The sequence below is a fragment of the Odontesthes bonariensis genome, chromosome 11 (genome assembly GCF_027942865.1).
Source record: "Odontesthes bonariensis isolate fOdoBon6 chromosome 11, fOdoBon6.hap1, whole genome shotgun sequence".
In the NCBI taxonomy this organism is placed as follows: Eukaryota; Metazoa; Chordata; class Actinopteri; order Atheriniformes; family Atherinopsidae; genus Odontesthes; species Odontesthes bonariensis.
Genome location: NC_134516.1, coordinates 2,213,118 through 2,225,096, shown reverse-complemented (window position 1 = coordinate 2,225,096; position 11,979 = coordinate 2,213,118). Strand labels below are relative to the sequence as shown.

Here is an 11,979-nt window from a genome sequence, read left to right as displayed (position 1 = left end):
CTCCAATCAAATAAAAAAGCTTTAACATGTACATATTTCCATTGCTCATCTAGAAATAAAACACAAAACGAAGTTACATCTTGTTAAGAACAATTTTCTTGGACAAATAAATATATTAACATAAAAGAAACTAAGTTATTCTCCACTTTGTGCCATTATGTAGCCTTAATCTGGTCCAGTAGGTGGCGGTAATGCGCCAATTCCCTTCAACCGACAATAAACCAAGAAGAAGAAGAAGAAGAAGCTGGTTAGCATTTAGGCTATGAGGCTAGCGGAGTCATCGAGTCTCTGCTGTACGTTACGACGTCAGCTAAACAACATTAAAGCTAAAGTGAAACCATGTGGCGCCATTAATTAATCCGACAAACATCAAGTCTCAGCGCTGTTCTAGTTATTAGCTATTTCGCTGACGGCTCGTTAGCCCCCGTTAGCCCCCGTTAGCCCCGTTAGCTAGCCCCGCTAACAGCAGCCTGAACACCTTCAACGCAAAAAAACTCAGATTTATTAAGAGTCCGGATGGAAACAAACGCGCCGAAAAGACGTGACAACAAGAAGTCACTCCGAGTGAAGGTGATCAGCCTCGGAAATGCCGAAGTGGGAAAGGTACGAGACCTTCCGTTTATTTTACACCGAAATCCTGATGGAGTCTGGTACATTCCCGGGGAGAGGTTTCCGGCTGTGTTAAACCTTTATTACGTGTGTTTTAAATGACAATAAATAATGTATTAACTGGAAGAAATGCATTAACTCCTGTTAACGTTTGTAATGGACGTTTTTTTGTCCTTCCTTTAAGATGTCCTCAAGCAGCCAGTATGTCTCCGTGTTTGACACCAAACTCCCTTTAAAAAATAAGATTATTTGGTGGCAACCACAATATTTCTCAAGATATTACACCGAGGAACAAAACTCTGAAAGAATGTCAGTTTTTCTGAGATTCGGCACATATTTTACATAAAAGCTTAAGGCGAGACACTACAGGTGAATAGGGTAATATTTTAAAATAACAGATATCACCATGAAACTTCCTCAGTTGATTACTTATACAAGTATGAAAAAAAAATGTATTACAACTTTTAGAAATTTGTATGTTTAATTATGCAAATTAGGCATTATCTAATTAAATATGCGCACATTTGCATATATTTCCAGAAGATAGATCTGAACATATGATAAAACCAGGTGCAAAACTATTTTTTAATTTTGTTTACACACAAAATGAACAGAAAATTACAGAGGGATTTCAGGATAAAAAACATCAATTTTCGCCATATCACGTAAATCAGGCCAGGAATGATTTATCAACAAATCCTTCTGTAAATATCTTCAGAATACTGCTAAGTGTATAACTGGAAAGTTTGGTGTTAGTAGGTGCTCCATAGGCTGAGATGTTGATACTGGAAAAATACAAAAAACTGATTTTGAGAAAACGGCATTTAAAGATTTAAATAGGGGAATTCAATACATTTGTATTGGAAACAATGGCTCAAAAACAGAATAAATGCTCAGGCCCTTAGTAGTACTAATATTGAATAAAGTAATCTTATTAATAAAGAATATAAGCTCAATAAAATACAATAAAAGATCTTTTTCTTTGGAAGTTGCGGTGTTTTGGGGCATTTTCGGAGCGTCAGAGTCCACCACGTGACGCGTCTGAGCCAATCACGTTAGCAGAAACGAGCAGCAGCCAATCAGATTTCGTCATTAGCTATAAATCCGCCTTTAAAGGGATAGTTCAGGATATTTGACATGGATCTGTATGGCATCACCATAACCAGTGTCGTGCATTCAAACTGACTTACCCCCGACAGTGTCCTGTGAGCCGAGTTCTTGTCCAGTGTTGGTCAAGGCGAAAGTAGTCCGGCTTGTTTGCTGGGGTCAAGAAATTAGCGCGTTTTTCTTCCCAAAACAGTACGTGTGCTAAAGAGTGATTTATTTCATCACAAAAACCGAAGCCGGCAAAAGTCACTCCTCGTTATCACTTGGGCCCTATACTGTCTCTCATTGTGTATCAGTGCGCACGTCATTCTGACCCCGAACTATCCCTTTAAACATTCCTGATTGGTTGCTGATAGAAAGGAAGTGCCCTTATTTGGGTTTCATATCATTGTGCAGGACACTCGGAGCTTTCCAACGACACCGGTCATGCCTTCAGTAAACAGACGAAGCTCGGCATGGCGCGTTGGAACGCTAACTTTTTGGTAAATTCGAGCGAAACGTGCTGCAGCGAGTAAACAAAATGTAATAAAATAAACATTTTAATTCATGTTTTCAAAGTTTTCTTTATAGCAGATTGAAAGAACACGTTGAAGGAGCAGACTGGCCCAAAATCTCAGAATCCCTGTTTTTGCCGGCCGTGTCTCGTCTTAAGAGAAAATAGACCAAGTATGGAATATCTGGAGTGCCACAAAAATAATTGAATCAATAAAAATAATAACGGTGAAAACAATTCATTTCAGTTTATTTTTGTTTATACAGTCTCAACACATTCTTGTTTCACCCTCAGAGCTGCATCATCAAGCGATACTGCGAGAAGAGGTTCGTCCCAAAGTATTTGGCGACGATCGGCATCGACTACGGCGTCACCAAGTGAGTCCGCGCAGCGCTCGCCGTGTACGTGCGTGCGCTGCTGTGCACGGCACTGATGTGCGCATGTGTGTGTGTCTCAGAGTGCAGGTTCGAGACCGAGAAATCAAAGTGAACATCTTCGACATGGCCGGGCATCCGTTCTTCTACGAGGTGAGTGAGCGGCGGTGTAACGCCGGCGCGCCGCCAGCAGGTGGAGCCGCTGACGCCTGTCCGCCTTTCAGGTTCGGAACGAGTTCTACAAAGACAGCCAGGGCGTGCTGCTGGTGTACGACGTGGGCCTCCGGGAGAGCTTCGACGCCCTGGACAGCTGGCTGGGAGAGATGAAGCAGGAAATGGGCTCTCAGGCCAACATGGACAGCATCGTCTTCATCGTCTGCGCCAACAAGGTCCGACTCGTCCGACCGCACGCCGCCACTCGTCCGACCGCACGCCGCGACTCGTCCGACCGCACGCCGCGACTCGTCCGACCGCACACCGCGACTCGTCCGACCGCACACCGCGACTCGTCCGACCGCACGCCGCGCCGCAGCGGGAGCTAATCACCCGGAGCTAATTACGGGGTTTTAAATACAAAATGTCACCAAACGACTAAAAGAAACTTCACTTTTACGTAAAGTTTATCAAATTTTCTGCAGAATTTATAGGAAAATTTTTTTTTCAACTTTAATTCAAAGTAGTTTCTTTTTGATGAAGATTTAAAAGTGGGATGAATAAATCTGACCAATTTCTGAACATTTTGAAAGTAATTTGATTTAATTTTAACCATTTTTTATTGAAGATAAATTTTGTTTTTACAAGGTTTTAGATCTTCATCTTTAGCCTTTTGTCAGTTATTAGAGAAATACAAACAGCTAGAAAATAATAAAATGAAAAATCTTTCAGTTTTTATGTTTCTTTACGTGCGAATTTATTCGTATTTTTTATTTCTTTGTTTTTGTGCCATTAATTATTCTTTAAACACGATTTAAACACGTTTTAAGCAAGTTTTTAAACACGCTTTAAACATGTTTTAAACACATTTTAAACACTCTTTAAACATGTTTTTAAACACCAGAATGAAACCACGCCACGCGGACATTTTTACGTTTTTCAGATGCCTGGTTTTTGGTTTAGTTTCTGATCTTTTACATCTTGATAAAATGTGTGAATGTCTGTTGAAAGCCTTTGATCTGAGCAGGTGGACCTGACGAAGCGGCGGGTGGTGGACGAGGGCGAGGGCCGTCTGTGGGCGGAGTCCAGAGGGTTCCAGTACTTTGAGACGTCGGCGCAGAGCGGCGAGGGCATCAACGAGATGTTCCAGGTAGGCCACACACACCCGTACAGGTGTTCAGACGCACAGCTGTACAAGTGTTCAGACGCGCACCTGTGCAGGTGTTCAGACACGCACCTGTACAGGTGTTCAGACGCACACCTGTACAGGTGTTCAGACGCGCACCTGTGCAGGTGTTCAGACGCGCACCTGTACAGGTGTTCAGACGCACACCTGTACAGGTGTTCAGACGCACACCTGTACAGGTGTTCAGACGCGCACCTGCGCAGGTGTTCAGACGCACAGGTGTTCAGACGCGCACCTGCGCAGGTGTTCAGACGCGCACCTGCGCAGGTGTTCAGACGCGCACCTGCGCAGGTGTTCAGACGCGCACCTGTACAGGTGTTCAGACGCACACCTGCGCAGGTGTTCAGACGCACAGCTGCGCAGGTGTTCAGACGCACAGCTGCGCAGGTGTTCAGACGCACAGCTGCGCAGGTGTTCAGACGCACAGGTGTTCAGACACACACCTGTACAGGTGTTCAGACGCGCAGCTGCGCAGGTGTTCAGACGCGCAGCTGCGCAGGTGTTCAGACGCACAGGTGTTCAGACACACACCTGTACAGGTGTTCAGACGCGCAGCTGCGCAGGTGTTCAGACGCACAGCTGCGCAGGTGTTCAGACGCACAGGTGTTCAGACGCGCAGCTGAGCAGGTGTTCAGACGCACAGCTGCGCAGGTGTTCAGACGCACAGCTGCGCAGGTGTTCAGACGCACAGGTGTTCAGACGCGCAGCTGCGCAGGTGTTCAGACGCACAGGTGTTCAGACGCACAGCTGCGCAGGTGTTCAGACGCACAGGTGTTCAGACGCGCAGCTGAGCAGGTGTTCAGACGCTAAGAAGAAGACCTGAGCTCAGTCTCGTCTTTTTAGGCTTTTTTCTCCTCCATCACCGACATGTGTGAGAACGGCGGGAAGCGTCCGGTGTCGGAGGTCAGCGTCGGCTTCACCAAAGAGCAGGCCGACACCATCCGACGGATCCGCAACAGCAAGGACTCCTGGGACATGTTGGGGGTGAAGCCGGGCGCCACACGGTGAGAAAACTCGTGATGTCACCACATGCTAATTTGGTCATTAAACGTATATGTGTCTCCGACCATTTTTAAGCCCGTTGAAATCAAACTTTTAACCGGAGAAAACAACGAGGAGCAAAATGAGAGAAAAAATGTCTAAAGTTTGGGAGCATTTCAAAGAAAAGAAAAGACAGTATTACCTGCGCAGCCAGTTCACATATCGAGTCCACTGAGCAGAACAAACAGAAGGGAACATTTCATGTTAGCATTTTAACAGAAATCAGTCGGTGTGTTAGCTGAGAAGGAAGCTAGCAGAGAACAGAAGGAAGCTAGCGGAGAACAGAAGGAAGCTAGCAGAGAACAGAAGGAAGCTAGCAGAGAACAGAAGGAAGCTAGTGGAGAACAGAAGGAAGCTAGCAGAGAACAGGAGGAAGCTAGCGGAGAACAGAAGGAAGCTAGCGGAGAACAGAAGGAAGCTAGCGGAGAACAGAAGGAAGCTAGCGGAGAACAGAAGGAAGCTAGCGGAGAACAGAAGGAAGCTAGTGGAGAACAGAAGGAAGTTAGCAGAGAACAGGAGGAAGCTAGCGGAGAACAGAAGGAAGCTAGCGGAGAACAGAAGGAAGCTAGCGGAGAACAGAAGGAAGCTAGCGGAGAACAGAAGGAAGCTAGCGGAGAACAGAAGGAAGCTAGCGGAGAACAGAAGGAAGCTAGCGGAGAACAGAAGGAAGCTAGCAGACAACAAGAAGGAATCTAGCAGACAACAGAAGGAAGCTAGCAGAGAAGAAGGAAGCTAGCAGACAACAAGAAGGAAGCTAGTAGACAACAAGAAGGAAGCTAGCAGAGAACAGAAGGAAGCTAGCAAAGAACAGAAGGAAGCTAGCGGAGAACAGAAGGAAGCTAGCGGAGAACAGGAAGCTAGCGGAGAACAGGAAGCTAGCGGAGAACAGAAGGAAGTTAGCAGAGAACAGAAGGAAGCTAGCAGAGAACAGAAGGAAGCTAGCGGAGAACAGGAAGCTAGCGGAGAACAGAAGGAAGCTAGCGGAGAACAGAAGGAAGCTAGCGGAGAACAGAAGGAAGATAGCGGAGAACAGAAGGAAGCTAGCAGACAACATGAAGGAAGCTAGCAGAGAACAGAAGGAAGCTAGCAGAGAACAAAAGGACGCTAGCGGAGAACAGAAGGAAGCTAGCAGAGAACAGAAGGAAGCTAGCAGAGAACAGAAGGAAGCTCAGAGAACAGAAGGAATCTAGCAGAGAACAGAAGGAAGCTATCAGAGAACAGAAGGAATCTAGCAGAGAACAGAAGGAATCTAGCAGGGAACAGAAGGAAGCAAGCGGAGAACAGAAGGAAGCTAGCGGAGAACAGAAGGAAGCTAGCAGAGAACAGAAGGAAGCTAGCAGACAACAAGAAGGAATCTAGCAGACAACAGAAGGAAGCTAGCAGAGAAGAAGGAAGCTAGCAGACAACAAGAAGGAAGCTAGTAGACAACAAGAAGGAAGCTAGCAGAGAACAGAAGGAAGCTAGCGGAGAACAGAAGGAAGCTAGCGGAGAACAGAAGGAAGCTAGCGGAGAACAGAAGGAAGCTAGCGGAGAACAGAAGGAAGATAGCGGAGAACAGAAGGAAGCTAGCAGACAACATGAAGGAAGCTAGCAGAGAACAGAAGGAAGCTAGCAGAGAACAAAAGGACGCTAGCGGAGAACAGAAGGAAGCTAGCGGAGAACAGAAGGAAGCTAGCAGAGAACAGAAGGAAGCTCAGAGAACAGAAGGAATCTAGCAGAGAACAGAAGGAAGCTATCAGAGAACAGAAGGAATCTAGCAGAGAACAGAAGGAATCTAGCAGGGAACAGAAGGAAGCTAGCAGAGAACAGGAGGAAGCTAGCAGAGAACAGAAGGAAGCTAGCAGACAACAAGAAGGAATCTAGCAGACAACAGAAGGAAGCTAGCAGAGAAGAAGGAAGCTAGCAGACAACAAGAAGGAAGCTAGTAGACAACAAGAAGGAAGCTAGCAGAGAACAGAAGGAAGCTAGCAAAGAACAGAAGGAAGCTAGCGGAGAACAGAAGGAAGCTAGCGGAGAACAGGAAGCTAGCGGAGAACAGGAAGCTAGCGGAGAACAGGAAGCTAGCGGAGAACAGAAGGAAGTTAGCAGAGAACAGAAGGAAGCTAGCAGACAACAAGAAGGAAGCTAGCAGACAACAAGAAGGAAGCTAGCAGAGAACAGAAGGAAGCTAGCAGAGAACAGAAGGAAGCTAGCGGAGAAAAGAAGGAAGCTAGCAGAGAACAGAAGGAAGCTAGCAGAGAACAGAAGGAAGCTAGCGGAGAACAGAAGGAAGCTAGCGGAGAACAGAAGGAAGCTAGCGGAGAACAGAAGGAAGCTAGCAGAGAACAGAAGGAAGCTAGCAGAGAACAGAAGGAAGCTAGCAGACAACAGAAGGAAGCTAGCAGAGAACAGAAGGAAGCTAGCAGACAACAGAAGGAAGCTAGCAGACAACAGAAGGAAGCTAGCAGAGAACAGAAGGAAGCTAGCAGACAACAGAAGGAAGCTAGCAGACAACAGAAGGAAGCTAGCAGAGAACAGAAGGAAGCTAGCAGAGAACAGAAGGAAGCTAGCAGGCAACAGAAGGAAGCTAGCAAAGAACAGAAGGAAGCTAGCAGACAACAGAAGGAAGCTAGCAGACAACAGAAGGAAGCTAGCAAAGAACAGAAGGAAGCTAGCAGACAACAGAAGGAAGCTAGCAGACAACAGAAGGAAGCTAGCAGACAACAGAAGGAAGCTAGTGGAGAACAGAAGGAAGCTAGCGGAGAACAGAAGGAAGCTAGCAGAGAAGAAGGAAGCTAGCAGACAACAAGAAGGAAGCTAGTAGACAACAAGAAGGAAGCTAGCAGAGAACAGAAGGAAGCTAGCAAAGAACAGAAGGAAGCTAGCGGAGAACAGAAGGAAGCTAGCGGAGAACAGGAAGCTAGCGGAGAACAGGAAGCTAGCGGAGAACAGAAGGAAGTTAGCAGAGAACAGAAGGAAGCTAGCAGAGAACAGAAGGAAGCTAGCGGAGAACAGGAAGCTAGCGGAGAACAGGAAGCTAGCGGAGAACAGGAAGCTAGCGGAGAACAGAAGGAAGCTAGCGGAGAACAGAAGGAAGCTAGCGGAGAACAGAAGGAAGCTAGCGGAGAACAGAAGGAAGATAGCGGAGAACAGAAGGAAGCTAGCAGACAACATGAAGGAAGCTAGCAGAGAACAGAAGGAAGCTAGCGGAGAACAGAAGGAAGCTAGCAGAGAACAGAAGGAAGCTAGCAGAGAACAGAAGGAAGCTCAGAGAACAGAAGGAATCTAGCAGAGAACAGAAGGAAGCTATCAGAGAACAGAAGGAATCTAGCAGGGAACAGAAGGAAGCTAGCAGGGAACAGAAGGAAGCAAGCGGAGAACAGAAGGAAGCTAGCGGAGAACAGAAGGAAGCTAGCAGAGAACAGAAGGAAGCTAGCAGACAACAAGAAGGAATCTAGCAGACAACAGAAGGAAGCTAGCAGAGAAGAAGGAAGCTAGCAGACAACAAGAAGGAAGCTAGTAGACAACAAGAAGGAAGCTAGCAGAGAACAGAAGGAAGCTAGCAGAGAACAGAAGGAAGCTAGCAAAGAACAGAAGGAAGCTAGCGGAGAACAGAAGGAAGCTAGCGGAGAACAGGAAGCTAGCGGAGAACAGAAGGAAGTTAGCAGAGAACAGAAGGAAGCTAGCAGACAACAAGAAGGAAGCTAGCAGACAACAAGAAGGAAGCTAGCAGAGAACAGAAGGAAGCTAGCAGAGAACAGAAGGAAGCTAGCAGAGAACAGAAGGAAGCTAGCAGACAACAAGAAGGAAGCTAGCAGAGAACAGAAGGAAGCTAGCAGACAACAGAACCAGAGATCATTGTTAATGATCGATTGATTATCTATCGATGAAATAATACAACAATCTGGTGACAGGCTTTGGACAACCTGAGATCTCATCCTTGGAAGAAGGGATGAACCTCAAACTGGTGAATGAACCACAAAACAAAACCCCTTTTTGGGTTTGAAGAAGCAGAAACCGCCTCTGGTTCTCCTTTTCCTGTTATATAGAATATAAAAAAATCTGAATTTGTAAAGAGAAACATGACAAATAAAGGTAGTTAAAGGAGGCGTTCAGCTGTATTTTGGATGTACGAATAATAGAGACGAACCGTACCGTTTAAGGGTTCCTTTACATTTCCAAAGTTTGATGACGTCATGTACGATTCACTGAAAAACTACATTTCTGGACATCTTAATGACTCCAAACTCTTGTGTTTGTTCACTCATGTCTAATGTTGGTTCCCACCTCCTCGTTTCCAGGGAGGAGGTGAACAAGGCGTACAGGAAGCTGGCGGTTCTGCTGCACCCGGACAAATGTGTGGCGCCCGGCAGTGAAGACGCCTTCAAGGCCGTGGTCAACGCCCGAACCTCCCTGCTGAAGAACATTAAATAACGCAGAGACACGGCCTTACGAACATTTATTTATTTATATATTTATTCAGCGTTAATGTGCCACGTTGCTGTTCGCCAACCTCGTTTAAACGTCTTTAACTTATTCACGTTCTTTCTGTGAGGATGATGAGGGCCTCGGGACGAAGGGTTCTTTTTATTCAAATTGTTATTTTACTTTAAAAGGAAGATTCAGACATTTTAAAGTAAAAAAATCAATTTTTCAGTCAGAACTTTTAGATCAAAGTTTCTGATTTACCTCAAACAATTTGAAGAAGTCGTTAAAAAAATGTGAAAATATCTGAGAAAACTTTTACGAAAGATTTCAATTTATCATCTAATTTTTTTTTCATTTTCTTCCATTTAAAAAAATCTGAAATTTTATAAATTGTTTAATATTTTAACATTTAATTTTAAATGCATTTTAGAAAATTCTATGAATAAAAACGGGTTATTCTGAAGAAAAATATGGAGCATAAATGTGGCCACCAAAAAAAAAAAATTACAATCACAACGCAAATTTTATGAAGTCAGAAAAAAATTCAAATTCTTTTGAAAAACGTATAAATTGTACTTAATGTCGTTATTATCTTCAGATTCATGAAGTAAAAAGACTCTTCGATTAGTCAAAGATCGCTCGGACGGAATTAACGAAGATTAATTTATTTAACTTAATTTAGTCGCCGTTTTATTTAATTGTGTAAAAACAGGTTTCAGCTCAAAACTTTGAGGGTAAAACTGCTTCTGAGGGAATTCTAACAGGTTTCAGATTTTAGGTCTGTGGCTCTCGTCCTTCTCCACATGTGGATGTTGGGTTTTGTGCCTTCGTTTGAAGCTCATTTACTGCGAGTTTAACAAAACCTTCGACTGTAAATCGGGTTTTTACAACGTTTAAAGATGTTCATTCAGTTCCTGAAGCTTCTGATCTCGTGCGTGTAAAGTCCACATAAAGTTTGCCAAATTACCAGTTAAATATTTGATGTAATCAAACTGCATGTTGAATATTGAGATGTAAAGCTGAGCAAACCTGGTTCGCTTTCATAGCTTACGTTCGCTCCATCAAATGACCTTTCTGCCTAAAATCTTGTGAAATATCTTCATGTTCCCTTAAATTAATGAATTATATATAAATATATGTGTGTGATATGCAGCATATGGAATCGTTTCCATAGATTTGCTGCTTTGTTTTCCTAATTAATTAGTTTTCTTCCAGATAAATTTCACCCTTTAATTCCAGTTTGTTCCCTAAAACCTTTCAGTGATTAATTTGCCTCTTTAAAACTCAATTTTTTATCTTTTAGGAATATGATTTGCTGCCCTAAACTTAACATTTTCACATTCTACTTCATTCTGTTTGGTGACAAATTTTTATTTTAGTTCCCTTTATCTTTAGTAATGTGTTCCAATTCATTTTTATTCTGTTAATTGGCCTGTTTGACATCGTACGTTCACGTTTTTTTCCTGATTTTTCGAATTAGTTCCCTTGATTTCTCTTGTGTTACCATATTCATTTTTCTATTGAACAGTAATAAGTTCCCTTAACTTAGCAAACTGTGTCCTCAGTCTGCCAAACGTGTTGCCACACAGATAAACAGTAGTTATGTTGAATAAAAATATCGATTTGTCCCCTCACTTGTTCCCTTAAAAGGACTAAATTGTTGAATTATCTCAGTTCTTTCTGTTTAACTTAACTTGGTTTATTAAAGTCGGTTAGTTTAAATTGAGTAATTTCATTACTCAAAACTACAAATGTTGTCCTTTAACTTGCAGTTTAGTTCCCTAAAGTGTGTAATTCGTTCCCAGAAATTGTAAATTACATAAATTATTAATTAAATCAACACATTTATTCCCACTTATCTATCAGAAATCTCACCTTAAGCTGTAATTTAAGGTTAAAAACGACATTTTTCATTCGCACTGCCAAACTGTTCCCTGATATTAACGGTGTAATTTGTTCCCTGAATGAAGTCGCATGCACAGGTCTTCACCTCTCTTGGCATCTTTTTCCAGTTTGGTGCCAAACAACCTGGAATTAAAATGGATATTTGGGTTTCCTTACCATTTGTAGCCTACCGTAGTTCCCTCAACCCATTTGCACTTTAGAGATTACTCCGTGTTTTAAGTAGAAAACTGGAAACAGGGCAGCAGTTTTGCCTCTTCACCCCTTTTTAAGGGACGATTTATTTACACGAGGCTCACGTTTACAAGACGATGGTGATATTTCAGTCCAGTTTACTGACTTTTTATCATGTGTGAACATGTTAAAGCAACAAAAAGTGTTTGATACCGTGAAGAGCTGAGAGACGGCATGAATACATGTTATCATAGTTTTATATTTTTACATTTATGTGTGTGTCCACAGGAATGAATAAAAACACAGCCTGAGCTTCCATTTGTTGACTCTGTGTGAGTTTTTCATATTTAATATGTTTAAATCAAGCGTTGACCAGTGATATGGGGTCAAAGTTCCACTGAAAGTACATACTGCATACTGCATACTACATACTACATACTGCATACTACATACTTCCATACTACATACTGCATACTACATACTACATACTGCATACTGCATACTTCCATACTACATACTGCATACTACATACT

At 43.3% G+C, this 11,979-nt stretch overlaps 1 protein-coding gene across 1 annotated transcript; it reads left to right on the top strand.

Annotated features, from left to right (window-relative positions):
• The first annotated feature begins 229 nt into the window (after nucleotides 1-229).
• Nucleotides 230-11,764, top strand: dnajc27 (DnaJ (Hsp40) homolog, subfamily C, member 27). Its single transcript, XM_075477245.1, has 7 exons — nucleotides 230-603; nucleotides 2,504-2,586; nucleotides 2,667-2,736; nucleotides 2,808-2,972; nucleotides 3,764-3,886; nucleotides 4,766-4,926; nucleotides 9,244-11,764. Exons 1-7 carry the CDS (start codon nucleotides 517-519, stop codon nucleotides 9,374-9,376), a joined length of 822 nt encoding a protein of 273 aa, XP_075333360.1. The 5' UTR covers nucleotides 230-516; the 3' UTR covers nucleotides 9,377-11,764.
• The last annotated feature ends 215 nt before the right edge of the window (nucleotides 11,765-11,979 follow it).

Bases quoted from the DNA above. Each gene is read 5' to 3' on its own strand.
- dnajc27 (XM_075477245.1), top strand. From the start codon at position 517: ATGGAAACAAACGCGCCGAAAAGACGTGACAACAAGAAGTCACTCCGA. The intron at 604-2,503 runs GTACGAGACCTT...TTTCACCCTCAG, and splicing joins GAAATGCCGAAGTGGGAAAG to AGCTGCATCATCAAGCGATA. The intron at 2,587-2,666 runs GTGAGTCCGCGC...TGTGTGTCTCAG, and splicing joins ATCGACTACGGCGTCACCAA to AGTGCAGGTTCGAGACCGAG.